The following is a 27,295-nucleotide window of genomic DNA, read 5'->3' as shown; positions in this document are numbered from 1 at the left end:
TTCTTTTTCTTTTTCTTTTTCCTTTTTAATTATTATTAAAACACCGTTTTTAATTCCATATAAATATTACATTTTAAGTACTTTTTAATTTTCAAAATATTGCGAATTTTATTAATTTAAAAAAAAAATATTTTCAGAAGTTATCTCACTTAAAATAATTTATCTTTATTATTTAATTTAACACAATTACAGTCAATAAAGTTTTACTATTTTCTATGGTTATCAAGATTCAATTAAAAATTTTACTTTATAATTACTTTAAATTAATAAATACACATTACCATTTAATACAACATATGAAACAAATTATTTTAAAACATAAGAATTCAATTAAAAAAGACTAAGCAAAATTAAATTGAAATTAAATTCAAAATGGAAGCAAATATATTTTTTAAAAATATTACTATAGTAGTATTTAAATTTCACATAAGTTTTTTTATTAAAAAGAAAAGAGGAGTATTTTGTGGGGGGGAGAATATTGGAGTGGTGTGGAGGTGCATAGAGTATGATGGTCGATGAGGATGAAGGCGTAGGATGTTTAGAAGATGATTGGAAGGGAAAAGAGAAAAACAAAAAGAATAAGAAGAGAATGGTGGAGAAGGAAGAAAGGTGGAGCACCGTTGAATTAGCATATTCTATCTCATGTTTGGAAGACACACACACACACACGTTTTTGATCCATTGAATTGAATTTTGGGAGATTGGCTAATAAAAAGTGAATTGGGTGAAGGATAGACCCCACTCATCACCCAACATCAACATGTAGTTTATTTATTTTATTCACATACCAATATTTCTTTCTAATTAACCTCCGCCTTTCTTTGTGGCTAATGCAATGCCCCTATGGTGGATTGTGGATTGTGTAATGCCTTTTCGTGGATGGTTAATTTTACTTTCATCCCCCCATTCTTTTCTTTTTATATATATACATAGTACAACAATTATGGAATCGGTTTTTTTATATGCAAAGAAAACAAACAATTATAGTCTCACATATATATTGTACAAAATCTAATTTTCTATCCAACATATATTGTTAATCTTTAATCAAATATTTATTTAAAAATCTGTAAACGTTTAGGATTTGTAAGAACTATTTAGATAGAGTTAAAAACAATGTTATATTTGATTTTTTTTTTTAACTCAAGTATAATTCTTCTTCATTTGCTAGAAAGATTTGGACCATAATTAAACATACTAATTATATTCCTAACCAAATTATTGAGAAAAAAAATTCAAAAACTTTTTTTAAAAATAAGTTATGGTTTGGTTTTTAAAAGATATTGGCGAGAAAATAGGTGGAAATCATAGATTCAAAATAGAGGTTTATTTATTTTAAATATAAAAAATTGAATATTTTCTGCTATATTAAATACAGAAAAAAAAGTTCAACAATAATGTTGGTTTATCAAATTAGTTACAAAATTAGGATATGCTAAAGAAAAATAAACATAATTAGGTTTGAAATCTAAACTATGGACTAAAGTCGTGTAATGGCATGTGATTTTGCTTAATCCAATCATAACCTACATACTAACTATGTAAGTGTACATAAATTTGATCAAATGTTAAGCCAAGGTTACAGATTAAATCCACTATTTCACTGCTTTACTTTCGTCCATTCTCTATGAGTTCGTCAATAATATTAAAATAACATTATTTCAAACAAAAATAAAGTATTAAATACATTTTAAATTTAACATACTGAACTTTTATTTAATCCACTTTTTTGTTTGCAGTTTATTTACTTCAAATTGTAATATATATATATATTAAATTCAACGGTTGAAACGCCTTCTCTCTCCTCCTTTAATTCGCTGAATGTGGTGGCTTTCCGAATGTTTTTTCTCTATAATAAATAAAACTTACTTACTTTACTCCTTTTGAATGTTTTAAAAATTATTTAACAAAAAATAATTTTGTGTTGATGGTAAATATAGAGTTTGGGGAAGTAATTAGTTTACATGTGGGTTGGGGTGGTGAGGTGGCATTGCCATGTAAGAGGAGGCAAGTTGAAGTTTGTTACTTAGGAAATTTGTCGAATTCCTATTGGATTATTTGACCGAGTCATCTGTGCCCCAATTTTTATGCAAGTTGTTGGAGTTTGAGAAGTTCCCGTCAAGCACGTGCTGGATTTGGAGCCTTTTACTTTACTTCTCTTCTAGGTAATGGAAGAGACACGTCATGTAGTCAACTTTATTGCATATTTTATATATATATATTCCAACTTAAGCTCTTACCGTCTACCCCGCCACAAGGTTAAATAAATGCTGCAGTGTAGCAATCCGCAGCCGACGTGTCGGAAATGCCGTTGCCTTCTTATACCCACACGGCTTTGGCAATCGCAAATCATTTACCATGTTGTCGTCTAGCCTCCCCAACCCTAATTGGAGTGATGACTGATGCTACCATTTTCAAATTAGTTTATTTGGAATATTAATAATTTAAGCTTCTTTTGTTTTTTTTGTTAAATGATAAATAAATTAGTTTTTTTTTTCCAAAAATCATCTTTTTTTTTTTTTCTTTTCATAATTTCGTTCCATATCTTACTCTTATCATGGCTGAACTAAATAACGAAAATAATCTTTCAATATATTAGAAATGTTTTACTACACTGACAAATTTAATATATGCCAAAGGAACTTGAGCTCTCCCTCAACTCTATGTTCTTTATATAACGAACATAAATTGCAATAATATTTGTGTTTGTGACTAGTCCAGGTAAAATTGTTGTCTGTCAACAAAATTTATGAATTTGTCACTATTTGATCGTAGTGATAAAGAAAAAATGGCTATTGGAGTTCTTTTACTTTATGGTTTAAAAGTAAACATTTTGATCGACAAATATGAGTGGATTTTTTAACTTAAATGAAGTGCATGTGAATTGTTGTTGAAGAGTTGAACTATACTTGAGTTTATACATAAACTAAATGAAAATCACAATTTAAACTTCATTCTACTTGAATGCATTATATTGGTTTTTGTTTGTTAGCTAGTTTATTAACCAATGCCAAAAACAAACAATAGATTTTTATGCCACGGAGGAATATGGTATTGGTTATAACTATAAAAGTTTGATGAATTAATATGAAAGCAATATTAATAAATGGTCAGCTCAGTCAACATTAAGTATATATATTAATGATTAAGAAGTTTATGGTTTGAATCTCAGCTCCATTACATTAAGAACACATTACATAGCATTTTTTAAATAGAGAAGTATGTCATTATTTACTAAGGAATACAAAAAATAATTTTGCTAAACTGATATTAATTGATGTAAGTAAACGTCCTAACAAATGTGACTTAGCACCACCCTAATGTAAATTATATATTTTTCCTTTCTCTACGATTTATGAAAAATAGAAAAATAATTAAACTCAAAAGAAAACGATAGCTCCAACCACTATAAAATTGGCTTATACTGCTCTGAGCTCAAGATGTTAAAAATGTCGTTGTTGATTTCTTTGTGGCAAAAATACTTTTAAGTTTGGGTCTGCTAACTTTAATTACATTCTCTATTTTGAGAAAGAAAAAAAAGTGTAAATGGTACAAAAACTTTCAAAAAGTATTTTTGTAATTACAATAGTCTACGAGAGAATAATTATTCGTAAATGTAGCAATCTCTTCACATAGTTGATTTAAGCCTTGTGGTGAACTATTGTGTTTCTTCAAAGTTAATGATCCGATAATATTATACAAAATCAACTATTATTTTGTTATTTTTTTATATAAAAATATATTTAATTATTATTTGCAATTGAAGTGTGTTTTTTCCAACACGATTCAACAATTATAACACAATAATATTCACCAATAAATATAGAAAATTTTGTATAGATGTTGAATTCTTAACAACTAACCAACAAATAAACACATGTCACTTTAATTTTTCAAAATTTTGTTGATTCGAAAGTAATGATGATTGAGGGTTTTTTTTTTCTTTAATTATTGGGATGGTTATGTTGTTGGCTTTACGTAAAAATGTGGGAAATCTCCTATTTGCTTCGTGGATTATTGAAATATTAAGGTCTAATCTCGAATCTCCAAACACATTTAATTGAATTAGTTTGCGTGATAACCATGCTTATATATCATTGCTTAAAATGCAATTTTCCCCAACTTTTCTATTCTATTTGCCACAAGTTTATCACTTTAATTTTGTGGTGAAATAATTCAACTCTCTCACAAATTAGATTTATCCTTCTGTTTTGTTTTAGTATTTCTTTACAAGCTGATATAAAATAAGATTCCTTTCAAGAAATGAGTTGTAGAAGTTCAATAACTCAACAATTCGAACAATATGGACTATTCAACTCAAATAGCAAAAGTTGAGTTGGATTGGTTGAATTGAACCTTTCATGTTCTTTTGATTGAGTTGAATTTGATTTACATTTTTTAAAATATACATTATAGCTTATAAATATTATACTTCATAACATTAATACCTAATGTTATAGAGTTTGTAATGGATAGGTTGGATTTTGATACTTAACATTCGAGTTTTATGAAATTTTAGTTATTGATATATATTGTAGACAAATCTAAGTATTTCAAGTTTATAAAAAATACAATTGAAAAATAAAAATAAATAAATAGCTCGATAATCCAACCCAACTTGAATTTTAAGAATTGAGTTGGAGTGAAGAGAGTTATATGAATTTCCATTAGTCCAACGAAATCTCCCTCACTCAACTCATTTTAACCCATTTTAATTAATATCATTTGGTTTTTTTTTTTTTTTTTCTTGAAATGAGGTCTGTTTTCTCTTTGGTTTTTACATCGTTTTTCATGTTTGTTAAGTATTTCAAATTCCTAAGAAAAATAATAATTTTTGTCTAGTTTTTCAAAACATAGATAAAAGTATATAACAAATTAATAAATTGAGAGAAAAAAAATGAGGAATTATACATTAAAATTTCAAATTTGAGTAAAAATGGAAAACAAAAGAAACTATAAAAGTGTGCCTAATATTTCATTATTAAAAGCCAATTTCATAAAACAGGTACAATACTTTTCTTAAGGAAAAAACATAGATATTATTAAGATTTTTTTTCAAAAGTATTTAACATTCCTTGAAAAATATCATTAAAAAAACAAAATCCATAATCAATACTTTGTTAATTTTCCTATTGTTTATTTCACATGGATGACATTTTCTTACACCCAACGATTAAATTTAATCAAATCAATTATATAATTCGTAGTATGGTTAAACATATTATAATAATAAACAAATCAAGCATAACTTAAAATTGTTTCTAATATTTACTTATAAATACGTATTATAATACTCATAATATATTTCAATCTATCGTCATCTATTACATCTAAACAGCCATATTTTGTTTATTACAAATATTTTATATTAAAAAAACAATATTTAGTTTAGAACATTTTAGCCATAATTAAGCAAATTGCACTGTAGCTCGAAGTTGATGTTGAACCAAGTGGTCGAGCAGGGGCGCCGGGTTGTCTCCCCTTGGGCTTGAGTCCAGATCCCGGCAAATTAGTTAATTATCGTTTTACTTCGTTGCAATGGAAGCGGGAATTTTCTTCCCCCTCACTTCAATTCCATGGACTTTCAATTTCAAGCGCACTCACTCTTCCCTTCGCCCTTCTTTCCCGCTCATCGTAAGGGCTTCTTCTTCCACTTCACAGCGAAGTTACAGAGGCCCGAAGCCTTCAACTAATTTGGTGGCCGACTGGGTTTCCAACAACGACGATACCGTTCGGAGTTTGCCCATTTACGTCGGTGGAATTTCTCTCTTGATTGTCCTCTTTAATCGCGCCGTTTCCGGCATTGCTCCCGTCGCCGATGCCAGCAGGTTCGTTCAAGTTGAATCAGTTTATCTATTATCGAATGCTGTTTACTTCCTCTAGTCAGTTTTGTATTTGCTTATCCTGGAATAGTAGAAATGCATCGCTTGAATTAGTTTTAATTTGAGAGAAGAAATCAATAATTGGTTGAGGCAAGAATGCAAATTCTAATCGTCGATAATGGTGTTTTCCTATTTTGGCGGGATTGTTCTGCAACTAACATTTGCTTTGAGCTTGTTCTTTACGTAATTGGTTGTTCTATTTATTATGATGAACTTTTTTCATTCCGGCAGTTCACAGTCAAGAGCTGATCTGTTAACCCTAGGACTTGCTGTTACGAATGTCTTGGCTGGTTTGGTGTGGCTGTCGATCAGGCCGAAATCTATAACACCGGTGAGGGGTTTACGATAAGATTTTCATACTTAACCTCTCCTCTCTCACTGCAACAATCAGCTCAGGAGTAGCCTGTTTCTACTCATTTTCTTATTTGTTTCCCCTACTTTCATTTTCCGTATCAGGTAAATCCACTAGGAGTGGAAAATGAGAGGATTTGCTCCAGTCTCCCTGATCGTGTAACATCTGAGTTGTTATGGTAAATACTCTATAATTTTTCTTCTATGATATTTTAAAACTGTAGTCGCTAAGATCACTGAAAATCACTTTTTGATACTTGGGATGTTTGGTTGGCTTGGTTAATGGAGATTGATGAGTGAAACATGATGGCGTGCTTGAGGGTTGACATTTTATCTATTAATTACGCTTGTATCTTTTGGAATTGTGTAATCCATATGTCATTCTGTCCCCCCTCATTGTCACATGATCGTGCAAATGTTTAATGATGGAGAAAGCTAACTTCATATGCCATGTATCTCATAAAAAGGGAAATCCTGGACTCGGTGGTTAATGGTTACTTTTTGCTGCCATTACGTAGGGTATGGAAGTCTCTGTCAGAAGTAACGTGCTGCCGGTCTCTGGTTGTTGTTTATGATGGCACGTGTATATTTCAAGTTGGTTTTGCTGCTGAATCAGCCGAGGGTAATGGTGAGGCCGAACATGTTGAAGCTGGTAAACTGATGCAGGGATCGCTCTATAAGGGAGTCCTCAAATCTCAAGCTCGTGAGTAGTATATGACCTGTGCACAGAGACCATCACAGAGTGTACTACTTGATTGCCGTGCAGTTGTAAATATCTGTAACTATTCGTTTTGAGAAACTATTCTTCCTATTTCTGCAGAGAGCTACTTGGCCAATCTCTCTCTTTATCCAGGGAAGTCGGAGCTGCCATTTCTTCCCTCAAATACTCAGGTATTTTGCTTAATACTATCCAGTTCCGTTTTTCCATTTTCTTATCTTTCCAGAATAATCAACTGGTACACAGGTTTGCAGTGCTTCATTGTTTGGCATTTATCACTCTTATATAATTAATATCGCTAGTAGACATAACCTGTCTTCGTTACTCTATGCATGAATTATCATGGTTAAAGTGCAAATGAAAGCTCGAGTTTGAAGCATCAGTTGGTGCACTTAAATAATAATTTGGTTGTTAATACATGAAATCAGCGACGGGCTATTGTGTTTCCATATAATCTCTTTCAGAAACATTGGGAGTTCAGAATTCTTTTCTATGCCTACTTACTAAAGTGAGTCTCTTCTTGTTCGTTGGAACTAGGCTCTGCTACTCGGTAAAGTAGGGAGGAATGAGATAAAATTTCTTTTCAATTTGTATCTTTTGAGGTTCTATCAGTTAAATATATTTATTTCCTCACTTGGTTAGTTATGGGCTTCCTTATTTGGAAGGCGGTGGCCAATTCAATACCTGAAAACTTGGAATTTTGTCAGTCCTAAGAGACCGTTGCTTGCTGTTGATCTGTGTCTAAAAAACTAATCTTATCATTGAACTTGAGCTTCCTTGCTTACTCTGTGTTTGTGAAGGTGGAATTATTTTCTTTAGAAGTGAAAAAGATTAATTAATAATTATAACCATGAAAATAAAGTGTGGAAAAATAGCTTTATGAACAACAGTTGTGAAGTGTATTTTACTACCTTTTCCTTTTGAAAAGGAAGGCAAAAATGTATTAGGTTTAACTTCTATACCTCCACAATCTCTCTCATATCCTTAGATGGTCTTTTCTGTTGTAAGAATTCCAATGAGCTCCGTCTTCGCCTTCAGCTTCATCAGCATACTTTACATCATTGCATCTTTGGGGGATACTTTATATAATATACATACAAATGAGGAATACTGAAGAACATGAACTTGTTGCCGCATTTTTGTGCACAGTTCATCATACTCGTATACACGCACATTAGTATTAAATTGAAACCACTGCTTTCTAACGCAAACCTGTTACTCTAGGCTGTAATCTTGCAACCACTTGGGGAGAAGGGAATTGCTATAATTGGCGGCAACACTATTAGGGGTTTCACAACTTCTGATCAGGTACACTTTCTTAAGCCTATTGGCTCTTTTTTACTGAGACTCTAGTCAATATCTGTTAATCAGTTTGAATAAATACAACTACCTTTCTGTTTGCCAAAATCCCTAATTTCAACTTCTTTAACCCTCCAGTCATCTATTGCATGTACTGTCTATGCATCTCCTTTCTTTCTGTGGCACGATTGTAGTTTCCTGCTTGAAAATTGAAATGTTACACAGGCATGGATTTCATTCGTTGGAGAGAAGCTGGATGCTACTCTGTCGAAGTATTCAAATAATTTTCAACCGGCGGCAAAATTGAGCTCAAAGGGGAACTGAAACCAACGCAATATGGTTATTAGTTTGGACATTTTATTGGTTTTCAATGTTTGTTGAACCCTAGGGTTGGAAAAGAAATAATATTGATGTGAAAGGCAGGCGAAGTAGCTCCACTAAGTAGTTGATGTTAGATGTATATGTATATTCGATACATAATAAATGCAAAAGGTTCTCCTTTTTCAATTATTATCTCTTGATGTATTCACTAATTGGAGGTGATAACTAATGACTGCTGCTTTTCGTTTTCCTCTTTAATGCACTTTCTGTCTGTGGTAATGGTGATTGCATTTTTTTTAAAGATATGTAACATAGCAGATGGATGATTTATTCAAATTTGAAGTATGAATCATAAAGAATTTCATTCCAACATCTGAAAACTGTGAGTTAAAAACCTGTAACTAAACAATATCATGTGCATGGAGTAAAAAAATTAATCAGTAAAACATTTCTTTTGTAGCAAAAAATTCAGTTGCTTGCTGTATGATTACTGTGTACAGGTCACTAAGCTGCAGGTTGCCAAGACTTGTTAACCAGAAGCTTTCTCCCACGGTAGATACCCTGTCAAAGGATCAGAGAACAAAGTCTGGACAAAATCTCTTAGTCCAGTATCCCAAACTTCACAGAACTGTAACCGCCAATTAGGTGGTTCAATTGCCTCTGTTCCAAGCCCTGGGGCTCTATCCTTCGACCCTTCATTCTGTGCCTCCTGCCAATCAACAACATAGGTAGCTACTCTTCTGAAAAATTTAGCTCGAAAAGTTTCCCACACTTGATACTTGTAATGGTTTATGACAGCATTGCTTTTTGGTACATCAAAGAACCCAAATCCTCGTTTCAACCTAAAGTGGTGAACGATATTGAGAAGTGTTATGTCTAGCAAGTCTGGCCGGACAAACGACTTGTGTCTCTCAGGACTCTGGAGCCGGCAAGTGTACCCCATTGTTACTCCCTGTGGCGGATGTGATGTTAAACCCGATGGTCCAAAACTATGGCAGGCCGTTCTAATTTCAGCAATGGTTGTTGAATTAGAACTTGAAGCAGATGACTCGGCAATGAGAGAATGAAGTGCATTACGACCAGCAGTATGATACTCTCGCTGATGGCGATACTTTGAAGGGAAGTAGAAAAACTCATCAACATCAAAGAAACCAACCCACTTGCATTCATCTCTAGCTCTCAAAGCACAGTGTGAGAAACCAGCTTCTTGAGTTTTAAGCCATGGCCAGGTAAGCCTACTGATATTGTAATCTTCCAGGTTGAGCTCTCTAACGATTTTTTCGATGTTATCATCACTATTGTTGTCGTAGATGAACCAGCGCCCCACTCCAAGCCAGGCATGGTACATAATCCACTCACGAAGTGCTGCTGCTTGATTCCACACCATTGTGCACACACAAAGCTCATGTTTTTCCTGATTTCTTTGCAGGTCACTTAGTTTGGAGTCGAAGAGTCTGGCCACTGATGGCAGAGTCACCTGTAGATGGGTTTTACTATGGATACTGCCGCGGCTCACTGTAACACGAATTCCCTTTTCCTTGTCTAAACTGCTCGGTACACTGGCTGGCAAGGAGCATCGGATAATTTCTTGAGCTGCAGCTACTGCTTTTGTGGTATGCACGTATTCTCCGTTATTGTTGGAATTCCCCAGTCTAAAGTGGCAGCTGAATTCAGCCGGATTTGATTCCCTGTGTGGTCGGAGATTTAGTCCCTTGGCAAATACCACAACCGTATTACCATCAATAGCTGCCTCATAAACTACCCTCTCCCACGAGGCAACTGGGTGCCTATTTCTGACCAACCAATGGTCATCAGCTTCCACGCCGCCCCTCCTCAAGTCCACGGCGGAGGCTGAGTAATTCAGTGGAGGTAATGGACATCTGGCAATCGATCGGAACTCATCGTACTTATCCGTGGATAGAACAGACTGTTTGAGAGTCTCACGGTCCGAACCTCTAGCGACAGATTTGTGGTACAAACAATCCAATTTCTCATCTCGACCGAATTCGCCGGAGACCATCAAAAGCAAATGGTCTGGGAACAGGACACGACTTTCAATTTTCAAAGGCGAATACTTACTGCTCAAAGAATTGTCAAGTGTGGACTTGCTAGCAGAGGTGGACAACCGGGAAAGAGTGGTAGAAGAAGCATCGAGAACTGGCCGGAACGACGCCGCCGCAATGGAGAACCACCTACTCGATGAAAGAAACAAGAGAAAAGCAAAAAAAGAGAGACAAAGAAACAGAGATCTCCGAGTAAAGAACTGTACATGCGAACTCGACCTCCCAAAACGCTTCCTTTTCCGCCGCTGCTGTTCCCAATCCATTAATCCCAACCAGAATCCAAAATTCCCTCCAAACCCAAATCAGAAAAAGGCTTAACTTCGGTGTAGATCCGGTCAGATGAAGCAGAATCTGAGTTCGTCGATGAAGCTCTTCCGATAACCTGTATCTTGTCTGTTTGTCTGAGGAGGTGGCTGTAATTACTGGAAAACGGAGTTTATTAGCTAAAACTAAAAAGATAGAAGCTACTTGATTGCTTACTGCTGGGAGATGGTACTTTATTCACAAAGAGGTAGCGTGAACATCACTCTCTCTTCTCTCTCCCTTCCTCTTGTCTTGCTCTTGTTGCCAGACCAGACCAGACCATCGAATTTCCTCTTTTTCTTTTTCGAAAGAAATATTATAATTTTTTGAAAACTGAAAAATACCACTTTTACTATTTTAATTCTCAATTTGGCCCATACCATCACCACCACACCACATGCCGGCTTTTATGCTTTTTCTTTCCACTCTTGTAAACCCTTTTGTCAAACAAGCCGTGTTTTTGTTCAGAAGAGTAAATGATTAGCTGGAAAATAGACCTTTAGCCTCTTACCCGATACTCAGTTCCCGTTTCTTAATGAGGTTTAACTCCTTAATTATGTCTTCAACTACTCTGATTCTCATAAATTGCATACAAATCCCTTGAGATTTTATGTTTTGATTAAAACCCCCCAGTTTGTTTATTTAATTATACACCCATTTCTTGGAACCTTCGAATGATATAAACAAATCAAATCAAATGCTGCTGTGGTTGGTGTTGATTTTTTATTGAATAAATTACTCAACTGGTGTTTAGTTTTTGTTTAAAACTATGTATTGTAATTAACCGTTTTTAGGAATTTTAATTGAATATTATCGAGCCATCTGCCTAAGTGTACGTCATTAATGCATTAAATGGGAAGGAAAGTGCACGTGGAAGAGGAGAATTGGGTGACGGAGTCACCGCTTGTATTGTGTTCATATTATTTAAGAATTCTATTCTAAAACTAATGTCCAAGGTTTATGTGTTGATATTATTTTCACATGCCGACCATTTACTATGAAATTTTTTATTCCCTAAAACAATTAATAATAATTCTCGAATTCAAAGTCTTTCAATTATTGTTGTTTTTAATTATCTATATATTGTTTTTTTATAACGTGCCCATATATCTTGTTTACTTATTGGTAATTAAGTGAAAGAATACTCTTTTAATTGGAATTTTTCTTGTCCATTTTTGTAGTGTCATTGAGTCTTTTTCCATCGCTCCTCTACAAAAAATAAAAATAAAAATAAAAAAAACTTTTAATTTTATGTTTATGTGGTGAAAAAATAAAAAGTATGCCGAACAATACAATTAATTATTGCTCACTTTAATTACGGCATGCAAGGGAGAGAGTGTGAGAGTGTGAGAGTGAGGCTTTTAAGTTTTAGTTGAATTGTGAATTTAGTTCTTGAAATTATTTTTTTAGTACAATCCATGAAAGAACGAAAATATTAACAAGAAGATAAGTATAGTTGAATTCGTTAAATAAAAATGGTCCTCGATTTTGGAGAATCTATAAGTGTGGTGAGCTAAATTGTGAGTGGATTGTTATTTTTTATTAATCAAATGATGCCTAAGATAGAACCATTGCACCATCATAATGAAAATTAGGTGTCAACAAAAACTTTAACTTTGTTTCCATGTTTAGCTTTCCTAATTAACAGCTTTCAGAAAAATTAGAAGATTTGTCTCAGCTCAAACAGATAATGTCAGCTTCAAAAGTGTCCGATAGATCCCAACAAAGGAAGATGGTAAGTCATTGTTATTTACATTGCAATAGTAACCTCAACACCTATATCACCATTCAAAACAATTGCATTGTAATTTACTTAGAAAATCTATAAGGGAGTTAAACAATGAACAACCTTACAACTCCCTTACGTCACACTATCTCCAATCTTAAAGAACAAATATTTTAGTCTTGAAGTATCTTCATATTTGATCTATACCATTACTACTATTCACACTAAAAAATACTACTTGAAGACATGTTTGGTTTAATGACAAATTGATTGAGTTAGTATCAATTCATTAATAGTAATATAGATTGTGATTGAAAGTATGTGTAGCCAAATATTTAGACTAGACAAATCAAATGAATGTTGATGTATTAAGCATAGAGTAGACTAAATCGTTATCTAATCTTCTATTATATATCACATCAACACCAACTTAATTAAATTTTCGTTTATAAACATGTTATCTTAGCTCTAAATATGGACTAAATGGAAACATACATCACTTTCTCTCTACACTCAAAATATATATCTTCTGGTTAATTGAAATAGTCAACAATTAGATATTGAGATGTATGAACTAAAAATATACAATAAAATCTTAAACTTTTTATCATTATTTAGAATTCAAATCCAATATATATTAGTGGGTTAGGCTGTCCCAATCACTAGGCAATTGGAAAACAAAACCAAAGTCTAGATAATTACATTGCTTAATCTCAATTTCTTTTCAACCTAAACTTTTCTTCTATATTCACTTTTAAGTTCATAATATTTTTTCTCCATCGAGATTTTACTTTTCCAACAAAAAAGTCAAAATAAATAAGGAAAAATTTGCCAAATTTGTGTGAGTAAGAGGATCAAAAATCAAGGGAAAAAAAAAGGAATAATTAATAAATATCTTGTCATCCCATAATCATCAACAATAAAAGTAGCAACATGTGTAAGATTAAAAAAATAATGACTAAACAATTTTTATTAATACATAATACTCGTCTAGACTTTATAGACTATTGGATTATAAATATTATGTCATTTCAAAACTACATGAGAATGAGAGACTACTAGAAAATAATCTTATTTATTTATTTTACTTTATTTGTAAATATTTATTTTTTCCTTTACATGAAAGGTGAATATTTGAATAATAATATTCTTTTAAGTTACATTGCCCTTTTTCGATAGAAACATATACTTTTCTTTTAATTCCGGTAGATATTATTGATGATAGAACGTGTTATTCGAAGGGAAGATACTTACACATCGAATTAGGTGCGATCGTATGCATGTCAACGCGTACCACACATTATTATTCCAATTAAAATTTTGAAAAAGATATGAAAATTTGAAAAAACTATCAAAATTCTATAGGTAAGGAAAATGCAGATTAAATCACATGAGGGGATTGATCAATGCATTAATTTTCACAAGTTATTTTTCTCAATCTTTTTACTTTTAATGTCTCACTTCACTTTCATTCAATAATGCATTTTATTGGGAAATACCGAATTTTTGTACTCGTATTACATAACAAATCATCTTTTTGTTATATTCTTTAAAATAGTTTCCATAACTACGACTTTTAAAATATTACCAAAGTATTTAAGGAAAATGTTATTTATAATATATATATATATATATATATATGTGATAAACTTTAATTTGGAAGCTATTTTACTATTTTGGAAGTCTACAATGATAGAAAAAAAAAAACTTATTGATTTATTATATATGTGTGTATAATTTTTATTTTTGGAAAATGATAAAAAATGGTAAAATCGAGAAAATATTTACCCAAAAATTAACTTTTTATATATAAACAAATTAAATACCATGTTTAAATTTAAAATTAAAACTTAAACGTTAAACATAGCACATACTCATTACTAGTCATTTTGGGTGGATTTTCAACTCGAGGTAGAGATAATAACATTAATTCTTAAAAAATAGATAGAATAAATAAAAGAAGAGAGTTTGGTTTGATTGTGATAGAGAATTAGGGAATTGCAAAAGCTTCTAATTTGTTTTTTAAATTTTATAATAGATATCAATTATGTTAATTTGAAATTTAATAAAGAAAAATTGGGTATATTCTTTAGGCTTAATCAACTTGTCGTCTTCACACAATTGAATTAGCTTTGGTTTACATGATGATAATCTGGACAAATTAAACAGCTCAGATTTTGTATCGATAACCTTTAAATTGCTTTCAACTTGGAGAATTTCAATTACAATTTCTAAGACCAACAAACACTAATCGATACAACACGTGCTATTCATCTTATTGGTTTGAATCACCATATATATATATATATGAATTTGTGGTATATATCTACAAAATTGTCCACAAACCCCCCCAAAGGCCCATGTTAGTCCGATATATTGGGCCGAATTGGAGTATCAAAGGGCCATGACAACAGTTATTTGGAGCCGGCCTTTAAAACCCAGTTTTCAAGTTTGGAAAGCATTGTAAGTGCCAGAGATAAAACCACTCAAGTATTGAGTTCGCTCGTTGATGGAGTTGTCCGTCAAAAGTTAATTTGTTACATACTTAATAATTATTATAAAAATGCTATCCATTATAATTACCCGTTAAAAAAAAAAAAAACACAATGCTATTCTTTTATTGATCAAACACAACAAAAACGTTCAATGTATATAAAGCCGTCAATTATTATTAGGAGTGCTTCCAAAAATAACAAAAAAAATTATGATAATAGCGACTATGCCACTATATTTTTATAAATTGAAAAATAGTAAATTAAAAAGCCGATGACCCTTTGCCGTTTGATTTCACTAATTACTTGTCATATTTGCAATACGCAAAAAAAAAGATGCCGCAAGTTGTTTTTTCTAAATATTTTTTTATCATCTGATACAAATTCTCTTATTATTAATAAATGCAAACCCAACTATAAAAGAAGGAGTATGATAGGTAGCTAACACTATTCCAACCACTTTAATTAAGAAACAAACTTATCATATGTATTTACCACAAAGAGGAATATGCTTCACTTTAACACATGCATGTGATTTGAATTTCTCTCCTCCATACTTACAATAAACAAATGTTAATTTAGTTTTCTTTTTTGTTGGAGACGTAAGTAAAAGATACCATAAATACTAAGATACTATTTTAATCATTGAATCAGATTTAATAAATATTAAAGGTCAATTAATAAAGCGTGAAAATAAAGCACACCAAATCAAATATCCCATTAAAAAATATAAGTATATACTTTATATATCTAATAATTAAAATAATCATAATCAGGTGAGAAAATTGAAAAAGTTTCCAATAGCAGCCCAATAAGAAAAGCTTGAAGCCCAATAAATAAAGTCCAATAAAGCCCAATACAGAAGTCTAAGTGAGACGTCCAATAAGAAAGAAGCCCATTAATTTAAAAGGAAGGACCCAAAAACCATACCAATTCCGGAATTTTCCTGTTTAGGAGCTACCCCTTATTTTTTTTTACCTTTCCATCTTAGCCCATTAAAAAAGAGAACAAATGAGAGCCACATTTTTACGTAAAATCAATAAATTTAAAATTTAAAATTTAAAATAATGGGTAAACATTTCCCATTTCCTATAGGTAAAAAGATAAAATTTCCCTATCCCCAACTGAAATTCTAAAAAGTTTTTTTTTTTTTTTTTTTTTTAAAAAAAGAAATAAAAAATGATGTAAATCCCCCAAACTACAGCCGTTGATGGAAATCTCTCAAAGGTAGAGCCCACCGTTTTTTTGCCCTAACTCAACTTAACCCTAATTTTCCCAGAAGAAGAAATTGATTTTTAGGAATTTGAATGAGTAAGAGACGGAATTACCCACGTAGAAAGAGGAAAATACCGAAAAGACCCTTTGGTTTATTTTTAATTTAGTAGTATGGTAGTAAGTAATAAAAAAATGTTAAATAGTGCCCTAATATTTGAGGATGGGTAATCAACGGTGTATAGCCGGTAAACCCATGGAGTGTGACCGGTTAAAACAAATTATAGTGCCCCATAACCCAACTTTTCCTTTTCCTTTCAGGAAATGTCTTTGCATTTTGTATATATCATATCACATTCTTAAAAACTCTTATTTTCTTTCAAAGTTTTAATTTTTTTTTTATTGTTTTTAGTTTTTAAATTTTGCATTCTCAAATTCTCTCAAAGCAAATTTCATCTTTCTGTGTGGCGTTTTGGGCTGTTCGGTTTCCGGAGAGAAAAGGGAGAGAAAAGAAAAAAAAAAAAAAAAGAAAAGAAAAGAAAGGGGGAAAAAGGAGAGAAAAACCTAAAATAGGGAGAAGAACATAAGAAGAAGTTGAATTTTGGTTTTTTCATTTGGGTATTCTTTGTGAGGAAGGTCGTGTTTGAGAAGAGAAGAGAAGAGAATCACATATTCCTTCTATACTTTCCTCCTTATTCATCTTCATTTTATCCCTTTCCTTTCTTCTTCTTCTTCTTCTTCCTTCGACTTGTTTAAGCTTCAAACTTTCTGCTAATTTTTTCACTTCACGATCTTTTACCTCACACCCTTTAATGTGTAATTTCTCTTCTTTCCCTTTTTAATGTTTGTTGTTGTTTTGTTTTTCTTTTCTGAATCATCTTTCTAACACTCGCTTGTTTTGTTTGTGTGTGTGTGTCTGTGGGTGTGTTTTTCTCAGGATTTTGGATATTGGGAGGTGATCTGCAGAGGTTTGGATGGAAATTTTTGTTTTTTGTTTTTCATTTTTTCTACTTTTACTAAATTTTTAGTATTTTAGATCTGCTTTTATATTGTTACTCTTGTTGAATGAGCGACTTCTTGTGTAGGAATTTGGATTCTAATCTGAGTTTGAAGCATGATTTTCTGTTGAAGACGGTGGAGTTCTTTTTTTGTTGGAGATGAAGAGGTCTAGAGACGACGTTTATATGGGTTCTCAACTTAAGCGTCCTGCGATTTCTACTCGTGCAGAAGCGTAAACCTCATCGTCCTTCTGTATTTTCCCTTATTATTGTTATTGTTATTTTTTTTTTTGTTTGATTTTAGTTAACTACGCTTGCTACCTTCTCGTTCTTAATTACTCAAGTTTCTGTTTTGAATATGGAGATCAAACTTCTGAATCACCTTTCCGTTTGCTAATTTTGCTACGTTTTGAAATTTTACTCATGAATTCTGATGAAATATAGTCTTTTTTTTTTTTTTTTTTTTTTTGTGAAGAGAAGATTTCACGTTTTTCTTTGTTTTCGAAATTAGAATGAGTATTGAGGGTTTTCGAGGACTTTGAAAGAATTTCTTTCTTTGTTCAGCTCGCGAAGAGAAAGATCTTTTCTCTGCGCGTGTTATGTAATTACTTTTGTTGGCTTTGTAGTTAATTGTAAAGTTCGATGCTTTTTGTGAATACGAATGAGAGTGTCTGAATCCAGCTTCGGCATGTCTATTCGGACACTCAAATTTTTGCATGATGCACTGATAATCAGTGCTGTAGAGCCTTTGATTTTGTGTGACTTCATTATAGAAGCACTTATTTGTGTAATTTGTCTTGTACAATGAAGATCTACACAACCCCAAATGGCGGGAGCAGGAAGTACTCAGAAATTAACCACTAATGACGCCCTAGTATATCTCAAGAGAGTGAAGGACATATTTCAAGACAAGAGACAACAGTATGAAGACTTCCTTGAAGTTATGAAAGATTTCAAGGCCCAAAGGTTTCTTATAGTCTATGCCTCATTAGCCCTTTCCTACCCTCTTGTTTTTTGCTTCGTTACAAGGAGCACAGTTTCTCCTTGGGGGAAGGGCATTTGTGAGTGGGAACAATTTGTTGATTTTTACTTTTTATTTGATTGTAGAATTGATACTGCGGGAGTCATTGGAAGAGTAAAAGATTTGTTTAAAGGCCATCGAGATCTCATTTTGGGTTTCAATACATTCTTGCCCAAAGGATATGAGATCACTCTCCCCCTGGAGGATGATCAACCTACACAAAAGAAACCTGTTGAGTTTGAAGAAGCTATCAATTTTGTGAACAAGATAAAGGTTGAAAATTTTGCACAACCATGTAATATGTTTTCTTTTTATGAATTACAACTAATTTTGTTTCTCTTGATGCATGCAGACACGTTTTCAAGGCGATGATCATGTTTATAAATCATTTTTAGACATTTTAAATATGTACAGAAAGGAAAACAAGTCCATCACTGAAGTTTACCAGGAGGTCCGTGTGTTGTTTTCTTCATTGGTTGTGGCAATGCTGGTTGTTTTGTGAATCTTTCTTGGGAACTTTTGTAAATCAAAGTTGTGGATTGGTTGTTAATGGTTTTTGTTGGTGACTTTTCTCAGGTTGCTGCACTTTTCCAAGAACACCCAGACTTGCTTGTTGAATTCACTCATTTTCTTCCAGATTCTTCAGCCACAGGATCTGTTCACTACAGCTCTGGAAGGGGTTTAATGCTTCGTGATAGGCATTCGGCCATGCCCAGTATGCGGCAAATGCAAGTTGACCGGGTTTGAAACTTCTCCCTCTTTACAATATTAAATACATGCTCTCTAAATTAAAATTTGGGCAACTGTTGTAGTAACATAAATTTGCATGTTATATCTCCAGAAAGACCGTACTATTGCGTCCCATGCTGAACGTGACCTTAGTGTTGACCGTCCAGAACCAGACCATGATCGGGCCCTAATGAAACTGGACAAAGATCAACGTAGGCGTGGCGATAAGGAAAAGGAAAGAAGAGACGATAGAGAGAGGAGAGAACATGATCGGGAAAGGGTTGACCGTGATTACGAGCATGATGGAAGGAGGGACTGTAACATGCATCGGTTTCCCCACAAGAGGAAATCTGCACGTAGGATTGATGACTCATCTGCAGAGCAATTGCATCCAGGTGGAGAAGGTGATGAAAATTTTGGCGTACATCCCATCTCTTCTTATGATGAAAAAAATTCTGCAAAGAGTGAGTATTGTAATTACGTTGGTTACTGTAATCATAACTTCACCAATGATTAAATTTCCATTCTCAATAAAATCTGACTCTTATTTCAGTTATGGTAGTTCAATATGTTGGATATTCTTTCTGAATAATTTAGTGACAATGGAATAATTTCCTTCTGTTCCTTTCCGTTATTATCCCTCATTCCAACTACTTTCTTGTTTGTTTGTTAATTTATTCTACTCTGGCAGGTTTATACAGTCAGGAGTATGCTTTCTGTGAAAGAGTTAAAGAAAAGTTGCGGAATTCTGAAGATTACCAGGAATTTTTGAAATGTCTCCATATCTATAGCAAGGAGATAATTACCAGAGCAGAACTTCAAAGTTTGGTATGTATACCTTGTTTTACATCCCTCTCTCCCTGTATAATGTTGTATGGTTTTGCAATTGCGGATCACCATGCAGAAGATATAAAATTGCTTGATGAATAATACCAAATTTGAAATTTGCTTGACTAGAGCACGCTATTTAGAAGCAACAGATTAAGTGAGAGACCATATGTTCTCCCAGTCTCTTGATAGCTCCTAAAAGAACTTAATATTCTCTCTTCACTGTTATAATTGAGATTTTCTTGTGCACTCATTCGGGTGCCCTTTTGGCTGCTTCTTGAAAGTGCAACTATCCAAAAAGTTATAATGTGTTACATCTTCCTTGACACTGTTATTCTGGACACATGCTATCCCTAAGTCACGATGCTTGCAAACATCATGAGGAGCCAAACTTGCAGTTGAAAAAAGCGTGATCCTGGTCTTCCCTGTTTTGGTTGTACAGAATAAGCCAATATTGAAACAAAGGACAAATCAAGGAAATATTCTTTGGGTCACTTCTCTTGTTTTTCATTCCTTTACGAGTTAATAGTAACAAAAAAAAAAAAAACTTTTTTGGAGTCTTGGGTTTCTATAATTCCTTGGTAAGCTTAACTGTAATTAACTTTCTAATTCAACAATTGTAGTTGAAGACATTTTGACGTGATTAGGTGAGTTGTTTTTTTTCTTTTGGCATTTTCCATCTTGAGCCTTGGAAAGTTTCATATGTTAGGAATTCAAGTGCTCGGTGTATTTTCATGGTTATTGCCATAAGGCCGATCATTTCTTAGATTTCATAATTGTAGGAGGAAAGTAATTTTTATGTATATGGGAGGGGGGATGTCTGTGAAAGAGAGAATTTCACATAGAATGTAGCTCCTCAGCTCAAGATGGGTTGTAACTGTGCTAAAGCATATAAATAGATTCCCCAACTATGCTTTGTCCTAATACTGTTTTTCCTGAGCAAGGGCTTTAAATTTTGTCACATTGTCTTTCTTTTACTTGTCAGATGGGTGATTTACTTGGAAGGTATTCTGATCTTATGGATGGTTTCAATGAATTTTTGTCACGATGCGAGAGGAATGGTAACTATTTAGAGTTTGATCTTATTATGATGGTTTTATGTTTGTACTGTTCAACATATAGCTGATCAAATATTGTTTTGCAGATGGATTTCTTGCTGGTGTCACGAGTAGGAGTAAGCATGCCTTTTCTTTCCTCCTTTCCTATAACTTAATAGCACTTCTTAATGATCATGATTGTAAATTTGTTTACTAATTTTGTTAAAATTCATTACAGAGTCATTGTGGAATGAAGGAAGTTTGCCTAGAACAGTGCAAGTGGAGGATAGGGACAGAGATAGAGATCGTGACCGTGAGAAAGAGGATATTTCTAAAGATAGAGATCGTGAAAATCGAGAAAGAGATAGACTTGAAAAGAATACTACATTTGGAAGTAAAGATATTGTAGGTCACAGGATGTCTGTATTTTCTAGCAAAGACAAGTATTTGGCAAAGCCAATAAATGAACTTGATCTATCGAACTGCGAACGTTGCACGCCCAGCTACCGCCTTCTGCCCAAAAATGTAATAACTTCTCATATAGTTTTAATGAGCGTCTTGTAGGATATTGTTGACTTTTTTTTTTTTAACTGATGTCGAGAGTCCTTGTTCTGTCAGTATCCGATACCTTCAGCGAGCCAAAGAACAGATCTTGGTGATCAAGTGTTGAATGATCATTGGGTATCTGTCACTTCTGGAAGTGAGGATTACTCCTTTAAACATATGCGCAAAAACCAGTACGAAGAGAGCCTTTTCCGATGCGAAGACGACAGGTCAGAGATCACCTGTGTCACATACTTTTGTTATTCAATTTTTAAGGTGGCACTCAAATCTAGTTCATACTTTTGAGCCTGATGGTTTTTATGTTTTTAACAGTCCTATTAAGTGTTCTTTCTACATTACCTAGCCATGTATAGCTGAAAATGTCATTGCAATTTTCAGGTTTATAGTTTATATCCTTGTGTTTCGTACTAATGCTTGCAGGTTTGAACTCGATATGTTGCTGGAGTCTGTGAATGTGACTACTAAGCGTGTTGAGGAACTCCTTGAAAAGATCAACAACAATGTGATCAAAGCAGATTGTCCAATCACAATTGAGGATCACCTTACTGGTGAGTGGTCACTAACTGCGTAGTTTTTATCTAGCAGTACTTTTTGAAGGTTCTTTATCTCATTTTTCTCCTTCTTCTCACATGTAGCTCTAAATCTGAGGTGCATTGAGCGGTTATATGGTGACCATGGGCTTGATGTTATGGATGTGTTGAGGAAGAACGCACCTCTTGCTCTTCCAGTTATTTTGACCCGATTGAAGCAGAAACAGGAAGAATGGGCGCGGTGTCGTTATGACTTCAATAAAGTTTGGGCTGAAATATATGCCAAAAACTATCATAAGTCACTTGATCATCGGAGCTTCTACTTCAAGCAACAAGACACAAAAAGTTTGAGCACTAAAGGTGACTTGTTGATATTGCATCATTTGTCCCCTTTATGCATCTAATTATTCTCTGATGTTACACGTTCGCTTTTGGGATCATAAATGTGCAATTGTATTCCCTTTTATATTTTATTCAGATTTCAGATTTTCAGATATTTAGATGACACAACGTTGTTGATTGTTTAGGGCACGTCTTAACATTTTTTTTGGCTTTTGCTTTTTCTGTCCTCTAATGCAATGGGTCACCTTACGGTACTTATATAGGCCAGATTCATCTCTTTTTTTTTATTGGGTACTGTCTTAGTTAAAATAAGCTATCCCTTGTTTTACTTTTACTTAAATTATTGCTCTCTATTATTTGGAGATAAAGTCAAGGCGAGTAGATAGCACTCGAAACTCCTTATGTTAATTGCGTTCTGACCATAACAGCACTTTGGAGATGTCCGAATTTTATGGTGCTTTCTCATTTGTTTTCTTTTTTTTTTTTCCCTGTTTTACAGCCCTGTTGGCAGAGATCAAAGAGATCAGTGAGAAGAAGCGGAAGGAAGATGATGTGTTGCTTGCTATTGCTGCTGGAAATAGACGACCCATAATTCCCAATTTGGAATTTGAGTATCCTGATCCCGAGCTTCATGAAGACTTATATCAGCTAATCAAATATTCCTGTGGAGAAATTTGCTCAACAGAACAATTAGATAAGGTTATGAAGGTATGGACAACCTTTTTGGAGCCCATGCTTGGTGTTCCTTCCCGACCACATGGTGCCGAGGACACTGAAGATGTTATTAAGGCAAAGATTCATCCTACCAAGAGTGCCACTGTGGTAGAGAGTGATGGAAGTCCTGGTGGGGGTGCTACTATGATGCACCCAAAACAATTGAATTCTTCTAGAAATGGTGATGAAAGCATTCCACCTGAACAATCAAGTTCTTGCAGGACTTGGCCCCTGAATGGGGACAATGGAGTCAAAGAAGATAGTTTCCATGATGCAGATCGTACAGTACGGAAGGGAGATCCTTTCTGCAGTATTTCCCAACACACTAAAATTCAGGATAATGTGCCTGTGAATGATGAATTGTCTGGAGTAAGTAAACAAGACAATTCTACCGAATGCTTTGTCAATTCAAATGTATCCCTTGCAACTGCAGCCGAGCAAAGTAATGGGAAGCCTAACATAGAAAACACATCAGGTTGCTAAACTTTTTTTCACTATTGTATTTTCCATTTCCTCTTTTCTACTATTTGATCTTTCTTTCCTGCAAGATTTTGCATTCTGACAGGCACTTTTGTTGTTTTGTTCAAGGATTGAGCACTACTCCTTCACGTCTTGGAAATGGTGGTGCTGTTGAGAGTGGAATTGAGTTACCTACCTCAGAGGTATGAACGTTTCCCATTGGAGGAGTCTGTTCATTGTCGAGAATATACACATATCCTCTTAACAAACAATTTATGGCATTGGATGAAATTTAATTACGCCTTTTTTGTTGATCTTAAGTTTTACAGTCTGCATGGGTATGCAAATTGTGAAATTGTGATTGACATGATTTTGATTGAACAGAGATGTGGAAGTGGTTTTTGGTTAGGTGTTTGGCACCTTTTACATTTTGCCATTTATTAGGGAAGCTGATATTGATTTTCTAGAGATCAATAAATAAGCAATGGTAGTAATTGTTCCACCCATTTTTAGATCGATGTCTGTTCATTGCATGAATTTAGGTTGTATTACTGTTTGTAGTTTCTGCATTATGAGTTTGAATTGATTAAAAAAAAATGAATTGAATAATGATGATATTGTTTCATGATGGATCTGAACTTTTCATAGGTTGGTGGCCCTACAAGACAAATTCTAACTGCAAATGGTGCAGTCACAGATGGCACAAAAGGCCATAGATATGCTGAAGAGCCTGCCAGACATTTGAAGATAGAAAGGGAAGAGGGTGAATTATCTCCAAATGGGGATTTTGAAGAAGATAACTTTGCCAATTACGATGGGGAGCTGAAAGCTCTGCCGAAAGTGAAGGAAGGTGTTGCTGGCAGGCAGTATCCAAGCAACCGAGGCGAGGAAGAATTATGTTGCAGAGAGGCTGGTGGAGAAAATGATGCTGATGCTGATGACGAAGGGGAGGAAAGTGCACAAAGGTCATCAGAGGATAGTGAAAATGCCTCGGAGAACGGTGACGTTTCTGCAAGTGATTCCGGTGATGGAGAGGATTGTTCTCGTGAAGATCATGAGGATGGAGAACATGATGATAACAAGGCTGAGAGTGAAGGTGAGGCAGAAGGGATGGCCGATGCCCATGATGTAGAAGGAGATGGAACATCTATACCATTCTCTGAGCGCTTTCTATTGACTGTAAAGCCTCTTGCCAAGCATGTTCCTCCTCTGTTGCACGAAGAAGGAAAGGAGTCTCATGTATTTTATGGAAATGACTCTTTTTATGTGCTTTTTAGGCTTCACCAAGTAAGGTTCATTATAGGAGTACAGTATGAAGATAGTTCCATGAAAGAGTTTTCTATGTTCTTTTTTTTCTGAACTAATATTTTCTTCGTTCCACTTTCTCAGACGCTGTATGAGAGAATACAATCTGCGAAGATCAACTCTTCATCCTCAGAGAGGAAATGGAGGGCCTCAAATGATACAACCCCCACAGATCTTTATGCCAGGTATCGCACTTTCTAGGTCCTTGGCCTTTTCTCCAGTAGCTATAATATAATGGTCAATGCAATATTAAGATGCTCTTTTTTGTGGGCTAGGTTCATGAATGCACTTTATAGTCTACTGGACGGTTCCTCTGATAACACAAAGTTTGAAGATGATTGCCGAGCCACTATTGGAACCCAGTCATATGTTCTGTTCACATTAGACAAACTAATTTATAAAATTGTCAAACAGGTAACATATCTTGACACTTTTGTATATGCTATACTTTTGTATAAAAATACCTTGACGCTTTCTTGTTGGACAAACTGATCAATCCATGTGTGCAATGTGCCAGCTTCAAACAGTTGCCTCAGATGAGATGGACAACAAACTTCTCCAACTATATGCGTATGAAAAGTCAAGAAAAATGGGAAGATTTGTTGATGCAGTTTATCATGAAAATGCTCGCGTACTTCTTCATGATGATAATATCTATCGCATAGAACGAGTATGCTTTAGTGCATTTGTCTTATTACTTTCATTATCATGGTGGCCAAACTTGAACTGGGTATTTAATTGTTGAAACTGATTGTTAATGCAGTCATCCACTCCTACTCATCTTTCGATTCAGCTTATGGACTATGGCTACGATAAGCCTGAAGTAACGGCTGTTTCCATGGACCCCATTTTTTCGTCTTATCTGCATAACGACTTCTTCTCAGTTCTCCCTGAGAAAAAAGTGAAATCAGGGATCTTCTTGAAGAGGTATTAAGATTGTTGAAGCATAGCAATTCAATTTTCCTCAGTTAGTTTGCCTTGTCATCAAATCCCATGGTTCTTACAGAAACAAACGTAAATATGCCTGTGGCGATGAGAATTCTGCTGCATGCCATGCTATGGAAGGGCTTAAAATTGTTAATGGTCTGGAGTGTAAAATTGCATGCAATTCATCAAAGGTAATTGTTACTTTGAAGTTTCTTCCTAACTGTATTTTTTGACCATATACTTGCATGCATTATTTATAAAAACAATATATTTTTAAACAACTTTGCCTATGTAACACGATGCCAACTTTTGCTGATCAATTTGCTTTTGTTGGTATAGGTTTCGTACGTTTTAGATACAGAAGACTTTTTATTTCGTAGAAATAGCAAAAGGAAACGTTTGCATGGAAATAACTCATGCCACAACCAGTCAAGGTCTTCTAGTGGCGATTCAAGTAGGAGAGTACAGAAGTTCCACAAGCTACTTGAGAACTCATGATACACCAAACCATCAAGAAAAGTTGAGTTTTGAAGTAAATATGGTAAGCCTAAATCTTTAGCAACCATGGTTTTTAACTATGTGATAATTACCTGTATCAGCATTTTATTCGAAAAATCAGAATTTAACTAATAGCATCACAATTTGGCAAGTTGTGTATAGTCTAATATGAAAAGGAAGTATCCAGATAATGTATGTGTTTGTTTTGTACAGTAACTTTTAACGGAGGCACTGCTGGGAACCTGAAAAATGCAAAGGTTGGGGCAATAGTGAAGCGGGTATTTTGCATTACCTTTACTCTATTAGTGTATTCTTATTTATATCTGAGCCTCACCATGAAAATAAGGCATTGGGAGGAGATATAGGGGTCCATGGTTATTGCATTTACTTGAGTTTAGTGGCTCACACTGAGCCACATTTCTGTAAATAGGGTAAATTTTTATGATGTAAAGATTGTACTTCTTGGGTACACGATCTCTCTTTATTTTTCCTGCTCTTCTCAAATAGGAAAAAAGAAAAAACAACTCCAAAAGTTTCATCAAATCCCTGAGTTCTCTTAATTCTTTCTTTTATTTATTATAGTCATTGTAGTTTTTGTACTTCTTTTTCAATTATAAGAGTTACCAAAATAAACCCATATACCACGTTGTCTTCTTCTTCCTCTCCATTTGAGTTTCTCCTTAAGTAACCTGCAAGTTTTAATTTTCATCCATGAAATCTATACCTCAAAATTCAAATTTGTTGTGTTGAATGTTTGTAATAATCTCTGAATTGGTGGACTTTGTTGCACATAGTAGAGTCAGACAAGTTATTCCGTTGTTCCATCGTGAGCTGCCAGATTCACGAATATAAATGAAAGAAGAAATGGTAGACTTGTTGAATACAATCGTAAATGTTAGCAAAAGGATAATAATAAATGAAATAAGTTTGAGGATAAAGATGCATTTACTAAAACTATGCTTCCTTTTTTCTTTAA

At 33.9% G+C, this 27,295-nt stretch overlaps 3 protein-coding genes across 5 annotated transcripts; 2 read left to right on the top strand and 1 right to left on the bottom strand.

The window, feature by feature from the left end:
• Window positions 1–5,391: 5,391 nt before the first annotated feature.
• On the top strand, window positions 5,392–8,760 carry LOC101208049 (protein COFACTOR ASSEMBLY OF COMPLEX C SUBUNIT B CCB4, chloroplastic). The gene is made up of 7 exons (XM_004135167.3): window positions 5,392–5,828; window positions 6,114–6,213; window positions 6,339–6,412; window positions 6,752–6,936; window positions 7,054–7,124; window positions 8,176–8,259; window positions 8,476–8,760. The coding sequence occupies exons 1-7, from the start codon at window positions 5,539–5,541 to the stop codon at window positions 8,572–8,574; spliced, it is 903 nt and encodes a 300-aa protein (XP_004135215.1). The 5' UTR covers window positions 5,392–5,538; the 3' UTR covers window positions 8,575–8,760.
• Window positions 8,761–8,907: 147 nt separating this feature from the next.
• Window positions 8,908–11,449, bottom strand: LOC101208293 (glycosyltransferase family 92 protein RCOM_0530710). The gene has a single exon (XM_004135168.3). The coding sequence runs from the start codon at window positions 10,895–10,897 to the stop codon at window positions 9,101–9,103; it is 1,797 nt and encodes a 598-aa protein (XP_004135216.1). The 5' UTR covers window positions 10,898–11,449; the 3' UTR covers window positions 8,908–9,100.
• A 5,304-nt stretch (window positions 11,450–16,753) lies between these two features.
• Window positions 16,754–26,958, top strand: LOC101208532 (paired amphipathic helix protein Sin3-like 4). Of its 3 annotated transcripts, none has more exons than XM_031886242.1 (25): window positions 16,754–17,183; window positions 17,305–17,335; window positions 17,453–17,598; window positions 18,176–18,331; window positions 18,473–18,659; window positions 18,739–18,837; window positions 18,963–19,127; window positions 19,228–19,519; window positions 19,807–19,943; window positions 20,929–21,004; window positions 21,088–21,117; window positions 21,219–21,505; window positions 21,599–21,753; window positions 21,965–22,092; window positions 22,180–22,434; window positions 22,916–23,605; window positions 23,719–23,792; window positions 24,238–24,876; window positions 24,979–25,079; window positions 25,170–25,308; window positions 25,412–25,564; window positions 25,658–25,821; window positions 25,901–26,012; window positions 26,161–26,362; window positions 26,533–26,958. In XM_031886242.1, the coding sequence occupies exons 3-24, from the start codon at window positions 17,525–17,527 to the stop codon at window positions 26,317–26,319; spliced, it is 4,272 nt and encodes a 1,423-aa protein (XP_031742102.1). In that variant the 5' UTR covers window positions 16,754–17,183; window positions 17,305–17,335; window positions 17,453–17,524; the 3' UTR covers window positions 26,320–26,362; window positions 26,533–26,958. The 3 variants fall into 3 exon arrangements, with proteins under 3 accessions (XP_031742102.1, XP_011655653.1, XP_011655654.1); XM_011657351.2 differs by having other exon boundaries at window positions 16,755–17,183; window positions 19,228–19,579; XM_011657352.2 differs by lacking the exons at window positions 16,754–17,183; window positions 17,305–17,335 and having other exon boundaries at window positions 17,479–17,618; window positions 19,228–19,579.
• Window positions 26,959–27,295: the final 337 nt, after the last annotated feature.

Source organism: Cucumis sativus, chromosome 5 (assembly GCF_000004075.3).
Source record: "Cucumis sativus cultivar 9930 chromosome 5, Cucumber_9930_V3, whole genome shotgun sequence".
Taxonomy (NCBI): domain Eukaryota; kingdom Viridiplantae; phylum Streptophyta; class Magnoliopsida; order Cucurbitales; family Cucurbitaceae; genus Cucumis; species Cucumis sativus.
The sequence above is the reverse complement of the archived record's forward strand: the minus strand, read 5'-3'. Positions and strand labels throughout refer to the sequence as shown.

Excerpts from the sequence above, each read along its gene's own strand:
- LOC101208049 (XM_004135167.3), top strand. The coding sequence starts at position 5,539 with ATGGAAGCGGGAATTTTCTTCCCCCTCACTTCAATTCCATGGACTTTC. Across the intron at positions 6,214-6,338 it reads GGCCGAAATCTATAACACCG|GTAAATCCACTAGGAGTGGA; the intron begins GTGAGGGGTTTA and ends TTTCCGTATCAG. Across the intron at positions 6,413-6,751 it reads GTAACATCTGAGTTGTTATG|GGTATGGAAGTCTCTGTCAG; the intron begins GTAAATACTCTA and ends GCCATTACGTAG.
- LOC101208293 (XM_004135168.3), bottom strand. The coding sequence starts at position 10,897 with ATGGATTGGGAACAGCAGCGGCGGAAAAGGAAGCGTTTTGGGAGGTCG.
- LOC101208532 (XM_011657351.2), top strand. The coding sequence starts at position 17,525 with ATGAAGAGGTCTAGAGACGACGTTTATATGGGTTCTCAACTTAAGCGT. Across the intron at positions 18,838-18,962 it reads TCACTGAAGTTTACCAGGAG|GTTGCTGCACTTTTCCAAGA; the intron begins GTCCGTGTGTTG and ends GACTTTTCTCAG. Across the intron at positions 19,580-19,806 it reads TGAAAAAAATTCTGCAAAGA|GTTTATACAGTCAGGAGTAT; the intron begins GTGAGTATTGTA and ends CTACTCTGGCAG.